Source organism: Solenopsis invicta, chromosome 8 (genome assembly GCF_016802725.1).
Source record: "Solenopsis invicta isolate M01_SB chromosome 8, UNIL_Sinv_3.0, whole genome shotgun sequence".
NCBI classification, from domain to species: Eukaryota; Metazoa; Arthropoda; class Insecta; order Hymenoptera; family Formicidae; genus Solenopsis; species Solenopsis invicta.
In genome coordinates this window covers 2,531,467-2,549,305 of record NC_052671.1, presented here as the reverse complement: position 1 = coordinate 2,549,305, position 17,839 = coordinate 2,531,467, and the positions used below count along the sequence as shown (strand labels likewise).

The 17,839-nt window shown below is 34.8% G+C and overlaps 2 protein-coding genes across 6 annotated transcripts; both read right to left on the bottom strand.

The window, feature by feature from the left end:
- Nucleotides 1-179: 179 nt before the first annotated feature.
- Nucleotides 180-9,413, bottom strand: LOC105193701 (exodeoxyribonuclease). 5 transcript variants are annotated; one of them, XM_026134247.2, is made up of 8 exons: nt 8,708-9,413; nt 2,153-2,208; nt 1,535-1,858; nt 1,349-1,475; nt 1,137-1,280; nt 769-912; nt 474-654; nt 180-338 (listed from the first exon to the last, which is right to left on the bottom strand). In XM_026134247.2, the coding sequence occupies exons 1-8, from the start codon at nt 9,156-9,158 to the stop codon at nt 221-223; spliced, it is 1,545 nt and encodes a 514-aa protein (XP_025990032.2). In that variant the 5' UTR covers nt 9,159-9,413; the 3' UTR covers nt 180-220. The 5 variants fall into 5 exon arrangements, with proteins under 5 accessions (XP_025990032.2, XP_011156550.3, XP_011156553.2 ...); XM_011158248.3 differs by lacking the exon at nt 8,708-9,413 and adding an exon at nt 2,878-3,060; XM_011158251.3 differs by lacking the exon at nt 8,708-9,413 and adding an exon at nt 2,838-2,889.
- A 2,109-nt stretch (nt 9,414-11,522) lies between these two features.
- Nucleotides 11,523-17,687, bottom strand: LOC105193704 (zinc finger protein 605). Its single transcript, XM_011158254.3, has 9 exons — nt 16,253-17,687; nt 15,485-15,960; nt 15,127-15,405; nt 14,868-15,054; nt 14,534-14,779; nt 13,533-13,751; nt 13,103-13,444; nt 12,854-13,020; nt 11,523-12,758 (listed from the first exon to the last, which is right to left on the bottom strand). Exons 1-9 carry the CDS (start codon nt 16,577-16,579, stop codon nt 12,581-12,583), a joined length of 2,421 nt encoding a protein of 806 aa, XP_011156556.1. The 5' UTR covers nt 16,580-17,687; the 3' UTR covers nt 11,523-12,580.
- Nucleotides 17,688-17,839: the final 152 nt, after the last annotated feature.

The window sequence follows — 17,839 nt, the reverse complement described above, 5'->3', positions numbered from 1 at the left end:
GATTGGAAGTTAAAAATTTGTTAGAATGTTTTATCTAGATAAAAAAAGGATCGTGAGGACAAATGGATTTAGAAGTCATATATTAGTACAAATAAGATGGACATACTTTTTTTTAAATAAAATAATATAATTGATCATTCATGTTTGCATTCACACGCATAATAAGTTTTGCTCCGATATTTTCATACAACACACACAAAATGTTTATTATTGATACAAATTACAAATTGATGTAAAGTATTACAGGACAATGATCGCTGCCGTAAACCTGCTTCCTTATAACATTATCGCACACTTTATTCTTAATCCGTTCAGATGTTAAGAAATAGTCTAGTCGCCTATATGTATAAAAGGTTTGAAATTAATTTTTCAGGTGAGTACGTGCAGATTCAATTATAATAAATTATGCAAGATATAAATTCATATATTTAAATATTGTTAAAAAGAGAAAACAGCTTTAATAAACCACTTACCATCCAATATTCTTACTACGCGCATTAGCAAAATACGACCAGAATGTATATGCACCCTCTGTCTCAGGATATAATGCTCTGAAGGTATCTACAAATCCAGCGGCTAAAAAGTCGGTCATATCATCTCGTTCTTCTTTAGTAAATCCAGCATTTTTCGTGTTTGTTTTAGGATTCTTTAAATCTAGAAATTAAGTAGATTAATGTTAACGTTTCTCATGGTTTTATTTACATACTAATTACCAATACTGCATATTTAAAAAATTAAAGTTAAATGAATCTAATATTAATACTATACCAATTTCTTGGTGAGCTACATTCATGTCACCACATATGATGACTGGTTTTTTTTTATCCAATTCCTCAACACATTTTTTGAATGCTTTATTCCACTCCAATCTTTTTGGCAATGTCACCAACTTCTGACCAGCATTTGGCACATCTGTTACATTATATTCCATTATTAAATATCTAAGCAGTATTTTTGGCAGAATTGCGTGGAAATTAAATAAAATTTTTTTACACAAAGCATATTAATGTTTATATAATATATATTGAGTTTTATATGCAAGGTGTATTACAATTTTTTGTTCGATTTATATAATTTTTATAAAATGTTAAATATGTGTAATCTGAGTTTATCTTAAGACTTAGGTTGCAACTTACAAGTATTGACCACGAAAAATTTAGGGAACTCTGCCGTGATCATTCTACCCTCACTATCAAAGTTAGAATCATTTAAGCCATATTTCACAGAAATTGGCTTTTCCTTGCTCAACAAAGCAACTCCGCAATAACCTGGTTTCTTACCTATTGAAGCACATTTAAATTAATTGCAATCATTTTTATCATAAAGTGTTTCTTGGAATATATCTTACTGTCAACAAAATAATGATGATATCCTGGCAATTTGACTTCATCTGGCATCTTATCTTTGTCACACTTTGTTTCTTGCAAAGCAATTATATCTGCATCTTCTTTGGTGATATAGTCGATTCCATTTTTCTGATTAAATATATACAAAATTATATACATTAAGAAAACTTTGACTATAGTAAATATACCTTGATGACAGCTCTGATTCCAGAAACATTCCAAGTGCAGATCTTCAAATTATACTCCTTTCCATCCTCATTTGTCTTAACACATCCAAAATCTATCTCGTCCAAGTTTGTATCAATTTTATTTAACATTTGCTTGGGTTCATTCTTCGCCTTCTTTGGCGAAGATGGCTCGCTTTTATCAGCACTTTTTGATGCCTTTAAATTGACTCTTGTCCTCTTTGAAGCAGGTTCATCGTTTGCATCATTTACACGCTTTTTATTCAAAGTTCCATTTTCATCTAATTTTTCTGTTTTCTTACTAGGTTTAGCTTTGGAAGAATCAGCCTAATTGTAAGGAAAAATTAAAATATAAACATTTCATACTATTTAATACAAAAAGTTATGAATATAAGTGTCATAATTTAATCAATGGACAATTAAATATAAAATTTTTATAGATAATATCGCAATTGTATCACAATTTATATGCAGGAGAATATTTGTAAAAAATTCATGATTAGATTGTAAAATAATTACATTGCATATTATTACAGATAAAATAAATAATAATAAATATAACATTTTTATTTGTTTGTTAAGAGTATAAGTTAATTTTGCATATATTTAATATTAATTTACCTTCGCTTTTGAAGCACGCTGTGATGTACGTGGCATTGCTGTTTGTAAAGAGAATACTGAAAACGATATAAACAGTGTTAACGTTCAATAATGGCTGTCGAATTGTACGAACGCTTGCAAATAATCCGATAAAATCGATATCCGAAGTGGAATATGTTGATAATATGTATATTCCTCAATTATTCATATTTATAAAACTAAACACGTTGGCACGATTTGCCTTTGTTTGTACGACCGAACCTTTCAAGACTCAGCCTTGTCGATGAGAATAACAAACGTGAAATCGTTACTGCGTTACAGGTAATATTATAGATATTAAAGAGATTTCAGTATCCGCTTTCAATCGATATATTATACGATGATGTTCGCCTTTGAGCGAAACACACTGGAACTAGATGAACTACTGTTCAACAGTCGTCCAGAATAGTGCTTTATCGCCAATCGCTTGAATTTTTGTAAGCACTGTTGTCGAGTCGGCCTGTCTTTAAAATCGTAGAAAACCGTAGCTCGAAAATATTCGCGCGTTAATTTTTCACAAAATTGACTTCATTTGGAAAATCTCAAAAATTCAAAGCGATCTATGTACATACATAGCCTAACTGCCGGCGTCTAACCGCGTCTTAACTGACTTTCCCGGCTTTTTTCGCCTTGCAAAAACCAGAACAAAACAACGATGTCAGCTCACTATTAATTTAGGTAATATTGCAGGAGACGGTCTTCCTCACCAATTTTGATGAAATTAGGCTCATTCGACGGGTTTTTACACGAAACCAACGAATCTGGCAGAAAAAAGTGTCGCTCTGTCACGCGAACCGAAATATCAATCATTAAAGTTAGCGATTGTACAGTCGCCTGCATTATAGTTGCGACACTTTTTCTTCGATGGTTTTTGGAATGTAGCCTTTCTCATCGAGCGGTGAACGTAATTGGTTAGATCCACAAGTAAGAACCAATCACGTTCTCAACTCTCGTTATAGTTGCGCGTTCAGAAACGCATCGAAAGAAAAGTGTCGCAACTATAATGCAGGCGACTGTACAGGTTAGAATACCAGTCATCTCGGCGTAATGTAACAAACTGAGCATGCGCTGTGATAGAAATGTGCACAAAATTTGAAACGTTTCTTTATTAATAATTACGTCACTGTATATTTTATTCCCCCCCCCCGTTAATTATAAAATATATTATAAAAATGTTTAATAAAAAGTAAATATTGTGTTGGATTAAAAAAATTATTAGTTTTTGTTAGAATTAATAATTTAATCTAGTAAATATAAAAGAGTGTTGGTGCTGTATGAAATAAGCTAACGATACATGTTCAATATGATTTCTACATCGTTGCTATGTATTACATATGTGTCACTTGTCTTATGTCTGTCATCAAGATCGTGCGTGTTCTGTATACGTTCTTTTATATTCTCTATAGTGTAATTCGTTAATTAAATAAATCAAGAATTCCAACAGGTTATGGGCCCAGAAGCTCCCATATAGTTTAATTGAGACGAATATAAGAAACGGATAGAAAACCAGACACAAAAACGGATAGACAGAAGTTCAAGCAGGATCTAAGTTTCTATCAGGTTTAATCTTGCCGTATTTAATCAATTAAATAGTTTCACGTCTGCCGAGTATTAAAATGAGTGAATCGGCAATTCATCTTGCTTTTGAAAAGCTAGAAGGACGCGAAAGTTACAATAACTGGAAATTCGGCATGAAGATGGCCCTGATTCATGAAAATTTGTGGGCTGCGATAGAGGGTTATCCTGAAGAAGACACAACTTCAGAAGTCGAGAAGAAACGAAGAGATCAGAAAGCTTTAGCGAAAATATGCTTAATGATAAAACCTTCTGCGTATGCGTATGTGAGATCTGCTGAAAATGCAAAAGAAGCTTGGTCAAATTTACAAAAAGCATATGAAGACAAAGGACTATCAAGAAGATTGACGTTGCTACGCACATTGTCAGGAATGAAGTTGCAGAATTTCAAAAATATGGAACTTTATGTAAGTGAGATAATGTCTATTTCACAGAAGTTAGCTGATATGGATGCTGCGTTAGACGACGAATTTGTTGCTGTCATTATGTTAAGTGGACTTACAGAAGATTATAATCCTATGGTAATGGCCTTAGAAAGTGCTAACATCAGATTGACCAGTGATTTTGTTAAAGCTAAACTATTGCAGGATATTAAACATTCTAATAGCTCAAGCGAAAAGGCGCTTTATTCAAAAAATAATAAAGTGTACAACAAAAGAAAGGTGGTTTGTTATAATTGTTTAAAAGAAGGTCATTTAAAATATAATTGTCCTAATAAAAGGGAAAATAAAGATAATGTGAAGGATAAGCAAGAAAAAACAACAAGCAAGAAGGATAAAGCTGATAAAGCTTTACTTGTGTCAGTGAAGAATTCAGATTCGGAAGATTGGTACATCGATTCAGGAGCGACTACACATCTTTCAAACAAGAAGGACTGGTTTGAAAATTTTAATTCAAATACTTCTCATAATATTGCTGTTGCTAGTGGACATAAGTTAAAGGCTTATGGTACAGGAGATGTACTGGTTTCTACAAGAAATGGTCCGAAGAGAATTTCTGAAGTAGTCTATGTACCAGATTTAAAAACCAATCTGCTTTCTGTAAGTAAAATGATTAAAAATAATTACATTGTTATTTTTAATTCCGAAGGTTGTCAAGTTTATGATACTGAAGACTGTTCAATCGAAGGTGAAGTAGTTGTAACAGCTTCAATTCATAATGGTTTATATAAATTGGATACAGAAGAATTGGATACAGAAGTCGGAAATCTGGCGAAGCATCTGGATGGTGAAGATATCTGGCATAGAAGACTTGGACATCTCAATCGTATAAGTATGAATTTATTGAAACAAGGTTTGGCAACAGGAGTTAGTTTCGCTGATGAAAAAGGTGAGCAATGTATTGCATGCTTACAAGGTAAACAAACAAGGAAACCATTCAAAAGAATTCAATCAAGTAGAGCTAGAAATTTACTTGAGATTATTCATTCTGATTTGTGTGGCCCTATGCCTGATTATTCTTGGAGTGGAAAAAGGTACATTCTTACTTTCATAGATGATTTCTCAAGAAAAGTTCATGCTTATTTTCTTGCTTCGAAAAATGAAGTATATTCAATATTCAAGGAATATCAAGTTATGGTGGAGAATGAAACAGGTCATACAATAAAGGTTCTTCGCACTGATAATGGACGAGAATATCTTAGTCAGGAATTTAAGGCTTATCTGAAATCAAAGGGCATCAGACATCAATTTACAATTCCTTATACTCCGGAACAGAATGGAGTGGCGGAAAGATTTAATAGGACAATCGTAGAAAAAGCACGTTGTATGATGCATGTTGCTAATTGTGATCACAAGATGTGGGCAGAAGCAGTTAATACTGCTGTCTATTTAAAAAATCGTTTTCCACATAAAATAATTAAAGGAGCAACTCCTCAAGAGATATGGACAGGTAAAAAAATAGATCTCAGTCATTTAAAAGTCTTTGGTTGTCTAGCATATGTACATGTTCCAAAGAATCTAAGAAATAAATGGGATGCAAAAGGAAAACCCTATATATTTGTTGGCTATTGTGAAGATTCCAAAGGCTACCGATTATTTGATATAGAAGATAAAGGAAAGATTATCAGAGCAAGAGATGTTGTTTTCTTGGAAAATAAATTTTCAATAGAAGAAAGAAGTGAAGCAGATAATAATTTAAATTCTTATATTCATTTGAGTAATGAAGATAAAGAAGTTCTTTCTTCTGAAGAAGACATACAACAAAATGATATTAGATCAGAAAGAAGATCTGAAGAAGATGAAGAAGAATTTCAAAGTTTAACAGATCAAGAACAACAAGATGCTGAAGAAGACAATAGAGAAACAGAGAATAGACATCAAGATCATAAAGATCAAGATCAAGAGGATCAAGATAATGATAAAAATCAAGATCAAGAGGATCAAGATAATGTAGGAGAAGACATTAGAGAAACAGAGAGAAGATATCCTAAAAGAAATAGAAGTAGCAAGAAGTTTTCCGATTATTTCCTGTTTCAAGCAACCTGTGAGCCAAGTGATCCTAAGAATCTTACTGAAGTTTTGAAGCGAGATGACCATGATAAATGGAAAGAAGCAATGAGAGCAGAACTTCATTCAATGGCGAAAAATAAGGTTTGGACTTTGGTAGATCCTCCAGAGAATCAAAAAATAGTTAAAAATAAGTGGGTATTTCGTACTAAAAGAAATACAATGGGTGAAATAGTCAAATATAAAGCTCGTTTAGTAGCTAAAGGTTTTACCCAAGAATACGGTGTAGATTACTATGAAACTTTCTCGCCAGTAGTAAGACATTCAAGTATAAGATTATTAATTGCACTTTCAGCTGAATTAAATTTAAATATAGATCATTTGGATGTCGATACTGCCTTTCTAAATGGTGAATTATCAGAAAAAATCTATATGTATCAGCCAAAAGGTTTCATAGATTCAAATAATAAAGAAAAAGTATGTTTATTGAAAAGAGCGATCTATGGTCTCAAACAATCTTCCAGAGTTTGGAACAAAAAGGTTGAAAATGTTTTGGAAAAATTAGGTTTCAAAAAATCAAATTATGAAGCCTGTATATACTTTAAAGTTTTAGACAAATCTATTATAATTATTGCATTATATGTGGATGATTTTTTGATTTTCTCTAATGATGAGAAAGATTGTTTAAAACTTAAAGATCAATTAATGAAGTGTTTTAAAATTAAAGATTTAGGAAAAGCTAAACGATGTTTAGGTTTAAATATACATAAAGATAATTTCATGAATACAATTAGTATCAATCAAAAAGATTTTATTCAGGAATTACTTGTTAGATTTAATTTAACTGAAGCGAAAGATGTTGTTACTCCTATGGAAGTTGGTTCTAAGTTAAATTATAATGAAAAAGAAAATATTGATGTACCCTACCAACAATTAATTGGAGCTTTAATGTTTTTAGCAGTTAATACTAGACCTGATATTGCTTTTGTAACTAGCTATTTAAGTCAATTCAATTTAAATCATGATGCCCAGCATTGGAAAGCTGCAAAAAGAATTCTAAGATATTTAAAAGGGACAATCGATTATTCTTTAACTTATCAAAAAACTAATTCTTTGAATGTGGTTGGTTTCTGTGATGCAGACTGGGCAAATGATTTAAATGATCGAAAGTCTTATACTGGTTTTGTATTTATTCTAGGAAATGGTGCAATATCTTGGGAGGCTCGAAAACAGCGTTTAGTGGCATTATCGAGTACAGAAGCAGAATATATTGCTCTTTCCGAGTCTGCCAAGGAAGCTATACATTTAAAAGGCTTATTAAATGAATTAATTAGTTATGATGAGAAAATTATCTTATGTAATGATAATCAGAGTGCACAAAAGTTGGCATGTAATCCTGTGTTTCATAACAAGACAAAACACATTGAAATCAAATATCATTTTGTCAGACAAACTGTTGACAGAAATTTAATTACACTTAAATATGTTTCAACTGACAAGATGATAGCTGATATATTTACTAAGTCTTTAAATGGTCCAAAGCATAAATTTTGTACAAAAGGACTAGGTTTAAAAAGGTTTTAAACTTTAATAACTGAAATTGTTTATACTCACTAGATTAAGAGGGGGTGTTAGAATTAATAATTTAATCTAGTAAATATAAAAGAGTGTTGGTGCTGTATGAAATAAGCTAACGATACATGTTCAATATGATTTCTATATCGTTGCTATGTATTACATATGTGTCACTTGTCTTATGTCTGTCATCAAGATCGTGCGTGTTCTGTATACGTTCTTTTATATTCTCTATAGTGTAATTCGTTAATTAAATAAATCAAGAATTCCAACAGTTTTTGTACAATGTAGATTTTTTTTTATTAAGGCATAAAAACAATTTATTTTATAAAATTAATTAAATTAATAGACACATCCCACTTACAAATAAAAACCCCGCGCGCGCGTAAGATGGGATGGGAGAGGGTGGAGATGAGATGGACCTCTCTTCTCGTGGAAAGTCGCAAACTCATGTGGAGGGAGCAGTACATCTGTAGACCTCGTTTCAAGATTTCTATTTGTAAGTGGGATGTGTCTATTAATTTAATTAATTAATTTTATAAAATAAGTTGTTTTCATGCCTCAATAAAAAAAATCTACATTGCACAAAAACTAATAACTTTTTTAATCCAACATAATGTTCTGGCAAATACAAGGAAGTGTAGTAAATGTGGCAGTGATATAATTATTAATAAGCATTTTAAATTTTGTGCACATTTCTATCACAGCGCATGCTCAGTTCGTTACATTACGCCGAAATGACTGGTGTTCTAACCTGTACAATCGCTAACTTTAACGATTAATATCTCGGTTCGCGTGGCAGAGCGACACTTTTTTCTGCCAGATTCGTTAGTTTGATGTAAAAACGCGTCGAATGGGCCTAATTTCATCAAAATCGGTGAGGAAGACCGTCTCCTGCAGTATTACCTTAATTTATATTTACAATTTTTTTTCTACAAACCTGAATAATTTCCGTACGCGTCACTGGAATGGATGCAACGACGCGACTCAGCCGGCTGAGCGATTCGCTGCTCCCGATGAACAGGAGTCAGCGGAATTTTGTACGCTAGACGGTAACAGTGATATCCAGCTTCGTTAAGACGACGCCGGATTGTCCTCTCAGATACATTCACGTCAGCTGCGTTGCTGAACTCCCGAACGCTACCGAACGGTCGATCAGCAGCCGCAGCGATGATCGCCTTTACTTTGTCGGCACCGATTTTACGGGGACGACGATTATGCAGACGATGATCAGTCAAAGCGTCATCACCGCCTTCTGCGAAACGTCGTATCCATCGTCGGACAGTTTTTTTAGAACACGGAATATCAGCAGCAATTTCTGCTACTGATTTTCCGCCCTGAGCCAGTCCGACGATGCGACCTCGCTTCTGGCAGGACAAGTTTTCAGGCATTTTAATCGCGAATACACCGCACTGTGCAAGAACACGGAAAACGAGCTGCAGAACACATATTTCGCGATGTCTCTTGTTAGATGCGTTATTGTCTTTAGACGCACGAGCGAAAGAGATAAAGAGAAAACAAAATACGTCCTCCCGAGGTCTGACGCCGCGTCGCGAGAGATGGTATTATGCTTTCTCTCGCGGCTCTCGTCAAGCGAGAAGGATGTGGGACATTCGGAGAAGTGACAGACTTCATATTTTGACGTTACAAATTACTGTACGAAATTTAAGAAAAATTAGACGTTCATTCGGGTCCTCTCTCAGAGTATTGTTTTACGCCAATTACAAAGTAAACTGGCTTGCCAGATAATATTAACATATCTATAAATTAATCGACTTAAAATTATTTTCTAATACAGATTATTTTAATAAGTAATTAAAGAGATTTACATTAATTAATTAATTAAAATTATGTTTCTATGTAAAGTAATAGTCCCACAAATTGAAGCTAAAATATATTGCCGTGATGACATAATTTTAATTTATTACTGTACAGAAAAAAATAAAATGTCAACTCAACAATTCATTGTTTCATATATAAGCAATAATATAAAATCTTGGAAGAATTTATGATCTTAAACAGACATAATTTGCTTAGATAAAGAAAATTTTTCTCTTCGTGTAAATACTGTATTGCCGTAATGACATAATTTTAATTTATTATTAAAAATCGTAATTCTATTTACATTATTTTTCAAACGAATATTCGTATCCGAGTAAATTTCTTTATGCAATTAAAAATTACAACAGCGCGCGACGAACCGCGGTATCCCGTAGACATTAAAACAAAATTATACCACTTTTACTAAAGTTTGTATCTTGTGTGTACGTATATAATCAATAAATGACATTGTTAAGCAAAAATGTGAATACAGATGTAGTTCTAAATAAATAACATTATTTTCTTATGTTCCCAATACATAAATTTCTTTTTATAGGTGTATCGTTTTAATTTCTATTTTTCGTTTTACATTGTTTTTATATTCTTTTTTTATATACCAATTACATTTAACAAAATAATTTAACTATAATTAACTTGCGTATGTGAATTTGCAGTGGCAAGATGCAAATATCACTTCGATTGCTGGCAAAACTATAGATCAATTTTCCTACAATTTCATTTAAAATTATAAGATAGATTAAGCTATTAAAAGTAGAATTTCTTTAGAATTAAGCAAATACAGAATGAATGACATAAGTACTTACAAATTTTCTTTTAAATATAATAGCATATATTTTATAAGAAATTCACAAAAAGGAAGATATTATTGTCAAATTGTTCTTTTAAGAAAACCATTTGGATAATTATTTTATAACAATTGCGGCAATAGCAATGATTACTAGTTCATAATTATAGCCAAAAGTTATTTTGAATTAGATGTTTCTTATAGATTTTTGAATACTGAAAATGCAAACCGTAAATTTCACCAGATTTTTGAAACAATTGTTTAATATGTAAAAAACTTTTTACGAATTAAACATTTTTTATAAATAATGTTAACGTTATCTTGAAATTTGGATCAGAAGTCATAGAAGTATATTGTTTATCCTTTATAAAATGCATTTTGTTTACTTCAATTTCTTTTTAGTTATGTTGTGAAGAATTTAAATATAAAGTTTTAAGTAATTAACAATAAGTAAATTTTCGATTATGATTAAGTCACATATAATTAGTAATTTGTGGATAATAATATACATACTGTGTAATTTATCACAAATTCTTCTAAATGTATATATGACTTTATTGCATTTTAAAGGGAATAAACAATAAAATTTATGATTTCTAAATCAGAATTTCAAGGTAATGTTAATCTTTTTTACAAAAAATTCCAAAAATTTTTAAAAGTCATTGTACATTAAATCTTAATTATTTCGTACTTAACATACTGAAGAAAATTGGTTTAAGGTATCATTTTCAGCATCCAAAAATCTATAACACTATATTCAGTTCAATAATTAAAAAGCATATTTTTTGTAAACTAGTGTTAACTAGCACATTATTAAATTATTATAGATACCTTCCATTGGCTAATATAGCAATGAAATGTGTCCTATTCATTTAAAACCTGTGTTAGCAATATAATTATTTAGAAAGATGAAGAAAAGCCATGGCAATTTGATTTATAAATTATGACATACTTTTAAAGTGAGATAAGGTATCGTATATACCGTATGCACTGAGAATCGATTGTCAGTATATTGAATATGAATAATTGAGCATGCTCAGTAAGTATCAGTAAATTCGCTTTGATCAATAATGCCGAGATATTTTTGAATATACAGAATAATCGCAAGAATACCTTCCGGGCCTGGATCTGTAATATTTTCAGTAATAGTTTATTGTAAATCAGATATATATAAAATAAACTTATAAAGTTCGTGTACATTTAAATTATGCGACATCGCTATCGGTTAGGAACGCCTGACTCGTCGCTCATTGCGACGACGACGCTAGTTGGTATTCTTCGAAGAGAAACTTTGGCGTTGCATCGCAAGGCAATCACAACGGTGAAACCGTAACACGAAATGGGCATCATCATGGATGCACAAAAACGTTTAAAAGGGAATGTATCTCTTAACGCGAATTAAACATCCTAGAATTCTTGATACCTCCCCCATCCCCCCCTCCGTATCGGAGTATCGTGCCGTTGGAGGTATCAAAGAGTCATAAAAAAACACAAGATAACTTACAACATTGGCATTGTAAAATTGAATAACATCATTCGTGGTGAAACAGTCCGGAGAATATTCCTACAGTGATAATCAAGATTTTAGAACTCCTGAGAGATATATTTACCGAACTACATTTAACACGCGTCACGGGTGAAATGTACACAATTAAATCTAAAGTATAAATCATATGGTACAAATTGTATAATTAAATTTCTATCGCCGCTAATCATCACTAAAATTTATGTGACAATCCGTGAATGTTCCGATTTTCACGCTCGAGATCTGTCTGATCGTCGCTCTGGGGCTGCTTTTTCCCAAGCAAACTCTCATGATTAAAATCTGTTGGGAATTATTCATACAATAATTGTAAAACAAAGCACTTATACAGGCACGTTCAGTGTAAGTACTAATTTCAATAGCCTCGTGTAACAAACACTTCAACGTTGTATGTCTGCAGTTATGCAATAAAAAAGTTCTCAAGGCCAGTTAACAGCTCTGATAATCGACACACTGTACAGAGTATATGCATATATATACGCTTCACTAGTTTCTGGACAATATAAACAGAAGTCTCTCTCTCTCTTTCTCTCACGCACAAATACATACGCACATATACATACATACATACATACATAATACGAGGCACATGCTGTGATATAGTTTTGACCTGTCCGCTTTTTTCAGCGTGATCCAAACGTTTTTCATTTTTCGGGCTCGTTGGGATGCTCTGTCTTGATATGATGGGTAAACATATACTGTGTCGTGAAGCGTTTTTTACAATAAGGGCACTGATATGGCATCACGGGATGTGCGGATCTCAAATGCGCTACGGCTAACTCCCTCGACACAAATGGTGATTGGCACACCCCGCACCGATATCTAAAAAAATAAAAAAATAAAAAATAAGTCGCACAGAGAATTAGATTATTTAGAATAAAACACAAAATTTCAACACTTGAAACATATCTCTTTACCCGCTAGAACTTTTAATGAGAGTTCGTTTGAGAGGTGGAGGTGTACTCTGCTCGTTAATTTCGACCTTTGGTTCGATAGGAGACACGTCGTATTCCAGTAGCGCTTCCGGACGTAATTTTGGCATCGGTTCGTCATCCGCTTCGACTTTAATCTCACGTGTCTGCGCCTAAAACGTAAATATTACCACGTAATGTATGCTGTTATTAGATATGCGGTTTGAGTCGTATGTGATATCATCTATTACGTACCTTACTACCGCGCATGTATTCGGTGTGCATTTTCATGTGAGCATTTCGTGACTGCGGGCTTGCGAAAGTCGCGTCACATTTGGAGCATTTATACGTCTTGTTGTCGACATGAGGCGATGCTTTCTGAGGTTTCACGGCGACTTTCTTTGCAACCAACGCTCCGCCCGTACATTGATGAGAGAGTAATGATACTTCTTTGAAAAAGATTTTATTACACTTCGCACAGTGATAGGTTTTATCCACCGTGTGCGTTTTTTGATGCGCCTTGTCCACGAATGATTTGTTGTAAACAGCGGATGTGTGTAGTGAGGCATTATCGAGCGTAAGGCGTTTATGACAAGCCTAACGATCAGGAGGTAGCCCGTGTTTAAAAAATGCAATGACAATGAATGGATAATATGTAACAAAACAATTTTGCTGGAAGTCTTACCTCATGCTTTAACAGCTGTGAATGCTCCTTAAATGATTTTTTACATACATGACACATATAATTTTTGTGAGAATTGTCCGAGTGCGTCTCAAGATGCATTAACATTGTTGTGTGGTCATTGAACCATTTTAAGCAAATGCCGCATCTCGCTACGTTTTTATGTCCACTAGAAGTACGTTTTAGGGATTCCTCATCTATCGGAACATCGTTCTTCTCCATCTGTGGGTAAAAAAGTTATCATAAACTGAAATCAGGAATTAAGATCTTTATAGAGAGAAATTTAGTCTTTGATATTATAAGTAATATGAGAATGCGATCAATTTCCGTAATTTTATCGCGATAGATAAGTATTTTTATCCTTTTTTGTACGTTTGTTGCATCGAAATCTGTCCCTTTCATAATGAAAGCATATTGCAGAGATTTCCAGACTATGAATTATAAAATATTTTTCAGCAATGATAGAAATCAAAACCAAATTTCGAAATTATCTACAAATTGTCAAATTCCTTAGGCATGAAGACGATTCCGATCGCGGTTGTCAAAGCATCAACAGAAATAAGCGCATTTTTCATATCTCATTATGCATTAGAAAAATAAATTTATATTCAATAAAAAATTGAAAAGTGAAAAGAGTAAAGTGGTATAAATAAATCATCAATTTATACCTTCACCCCTCTTTCACGGTTGTTTTACCAAAGCTAGATGGGTCGCTAGATGAGTATTGCTGTTTCAAAAAATGTGTCGTGATAACAGCAATTTTCAAGATTATGATGTTACAATATAATTACGATGCTGAATTAAACGATTAACTTTAGAATCAAAAGTTTAAATGTAGGATTGACAAAGCAGTAGCTTTGGCAAAAAAATTTCCGATTCTATCACTTCAAAAGTGCTTAGAAATAAATACAAGATGATAAGATATAAACAAATTCACTTGGTACTGTGGTATTGCGTACTCAAGTAAATGATAATTCATAATTAAGAAGAGATATTAAACAAACCTCGGGAAAAGATCTTTTGGCACTGCGAGCTTTAGCTTCCCTTGCTTCTCTCTCAGCATTTAAGGCTTCCTCCTGCTCGACTGCCGACAAGACTGGTGGCATCATTGGCTGTTCATTATGTTCCGATATTTTGTGTGCAGCCAAGCGTATAAAAAGTCCGAACGATCGGCCGCAAATGTCGCATTTGTGCTTTTTTGGTTCGTGAGTGCGCATGTGATTTGATAATGCGCTCTGCTGAGTACAAATCTGTAATAATAAATAATATAAAGTTCATAGAAATGAAGCATCAAACTAAGCACTGAATTTCGATATAAAAACAATTGTGACTTTATACCTTCCCGCAAGTGGGACACTCGAGAAATTTGGTATTTTCATAAAATTGCTCATCTCGTCTAATCTCTCTCGGTCGATCCGTTATTTTTGTTACTATGGATTCCGAAGATGGCAATTTTGGCAACATTGTCAAGCTTGTTTGATGTAACTGGATATGTCGTTGATAAGATTCTACTGTAGGGAAAAATCTAAAAACGAATACATATACATGTTTAAAATATCAAGAGAAAAGCAGTCTATGAAGCGAACGTATCTCCTACCTATTGCACAATGAACACCACGTGTTAGTTCCAATCTCGGTCAATTTGGCCAGATGATCGCGCAATCTGTGTTGTTTCAGCATTTCCCAGCTTATAAATTGCCGGTCACATTGATCACAGCCATTCAAGTTTTCCGTGAAATCCAGTTTGACCTTCAAATGGTTACTGGCTTCATGTCTTGCTAGAATTTCAACGGATTCAAAGGATTCAGAGCATTTTCTACAAGTATATACACGCGGGCAGTGCAACTGCATGTGCTTCATGAGAATGTCCTTTGTTCTGAAAATTACAAATTTTTGTTATCAAGCAAATTTACATGACAACCTTAAAAAATATTAGTGTTGCAGCGAGTACACACTTATAATAACTGTTGCAGGGTGCGCACCACCATTCGGAAGTTAACTTTGTTCTAGATTGTAACTTCTGATGATTATTCATTGTCAGATGGCCAGTCAGTACTTGTTCCAGAATACTAGTTCGTTTCTCCTCTTTCTTGGCTTGATAGTCCATTTTAGGTGCTCTTGCTTCTTCCATATCAGATATGGAAAAGAGGTCCGTTTTTATTTGCATATCCATGCCAAAATACATGTCTGACAATTTGCGCTTTTTATTCAGTGGTTCACAATCAGCAGTTTCAGCACTTAAAATAGGGTCCATATTCATCTCCTTGATTTCCACCTCGCATGGCAATTCGGACAAAGTTTCCATGCAGGCATTTTGAAGATGATCTTGATTACCTTGATTGATCGGTGTTGCTGAGTCATCAAAAGGCAGGGCAGTTGATAAGGGAACTAATGGAGGTGGAGCTCTACACTTCTCCTTGCAGAGTTGGACCTGATGTTAAAAATAAGAATGGTTAGAGGAAATTTGCTCTGTAAATTGATTCTCTTCAGATTTACAATGATAAGCATACAATTGTGGTTCCCTAAAGTTGGGTATACACTTAGCAAATAAACACAGAATGCAAAAGTTCATTTATTGTTATTTATTGCACAAATGAAGCATAAATTCTATTACTATATGCAGCAAATACATCTGATTGAATGTTGATGTTCGATTTGTAATTAAGTAAAGAAAATAATGTACATTATAGATTTAAGGATGACGTATCATCCGTTCGACAAACCTGGCACGGGTCCGACGAGTTCCTCATTGCGTCGAGGAATATCTGGGCAGACTCGTTCTGCTTGTACCTCAGCAAGACGGCGTGCATACTCCTGTAGACGTTCAAACAGAAGTCTCTGAATTCATAGGCGTCGTCGAGTCTGGCCGCGCAAAATTGACAAATCTGCTTCGGCAAGGGGTCAGTCTTGTAGACGAGCACGGGTAGGCAGGCGCGCAGCTTCTGTACGACTCTGCGCTGCAAGCCTTCGTCGCCGAAGATGGGCAGCATCTCGTTTCTTTCCTCCGAGCACAGTCGACAGATCTTGTCCCAGTTACTGCTCGCGGCCATCGTGTGCGAAGATTCGCGTTCGTATCGCCGAGATCCGAGCAGATTCCGAGCGAATTAGGTTAGCCGACGAACCGCGCGCCGTGCGCGACACTGGCACGGCCGGGATGCGTTGACACGGGCATGCCCTGCCGACGATGTTCGCGCGAAACGTGGGGGGGTGGTCGAGACGCGCACCTGCTTCGGGGGAATCTAGTTGACACGACTTCGCTTTCACCTTCCTCTTCTTCCCTCCACGCGAACGCCGGAGCAGAGCTTCAGAGAGAATCTCGAGTTCACTCTTTCGGTGAACACACGGATCGTTGCGAACCGGTTCCCCGCGCGGAACTACGCTCGCTCGCCGTTCACCGTCGTCCACCAGCGGACATCCTGCCGCAAAGGTAGACAAAATGCAGGCGTTGTCGTAGCACTCGCGGGACTCTCGTGGCCGTTCACATCAGGGGCATTCAGGCCTCGCCATGCGCCATGCGGACGCCACTCTTCAGCAACTCTCCTTGTCTCCCTCCCACCCGATCCTTTCTCTCTTCTCTCTCGCACCACTCGCGGGCTCGGCGGGCTTCGAGCCTACTCGAATCGAAAGGGTTTCCGATGATGGTCGGAGCAGCGGACCACGCTGACGCTGCTAAATGGGACGCCTTCGCTCTCGCGACAGCCGTTTTGGGATTGTGACGTCAACGATCGAGACACGGCAGAATGTCCTCTTATGCCGGCGACTCGTTGGGAGGTCAGCAGTCGCCAGCAATCTAAGATCTTCACTAGGTTACGTTCAGAAACACTACCCGAGTGCCCTCATGTATCGTTTTACTTTTGTTGTCACTGAATACTGATATTTCTGAACGTAGTCCTAATGTTTTCTTTTGGAGTTCCGGTCTGGCGGACTTCTTCCTGTCTATTTAGCTTCTTCATCAAGTCTCGAGATCTCATTGTCATTTTATCATTAAAATTTCTTCAGCGTGCGTAATTTGTCGTATTTTTCTGGGAAACTTTTTCGCTTCTGGCGACAGAATTCAAGATGCGGTTGTTAAAGATCTTTCAACTTCATATATAGCTTCATGCTTCCTGGTAGCTTCATTCGCGGTTTCTTTATGTACTTTCATCCCAGTTTTCGAAAGCAAATGTTAAGATTCCAAGTTATCATTGATCAGTTATCATTTAAGGGACACAATAAATGAAAATACTAAAAAAATTTTACATTATTACTTCTTACAATCGTTTGTTTTTTAATAAAACTTTGTACTGTTGATTGATCAAGCTTCCTTTAAA

Coding starts and splice junctions, on each gene's coding strand:
- LOC105193701 (XM_026134247.2), bottom strand. CDS start 9,158: ATGCCTGAAAACTTGTCCTGCCAGAAGCGAGGTCGCATCGTCGGACTG. Junction 1,859..2,152: donor AGCGTGCTTCAAAAGCGAAG/GTAAATTAATAT, acceptor CCTTACAATTAG/GCTGATTCTTCCAAAGCTAA. Junction 913..1,136: donor ATTTTTCGTGGTCAATACTT/GTAAGTTGCAAC, acceptor ATAATGTAACAG/ATGTGCCAAATGCTGGTCAG.
- LOC105193704 (XM_011158254.3), bottom strand. CDS start 16,579: ATGGCCGCGAGCAGTAACTGGGACAAGATCTGTCGACTGTGCTCGGAG. Junction 15,961..16,252: donor ACTCGTCGGACCCGTGCCAG/GTTTGTCGAACG, acceptor TTTTAACATCAG/GTCCAACTCTGCAAGGAGAA. Junction 15,055..15,126: donor TGGTGTTCATTGTGCAATAG/GTAGGAGATACG, acceptor ATTCGTTTTTAG/ATTTTTCCCTACAGTAGAAT.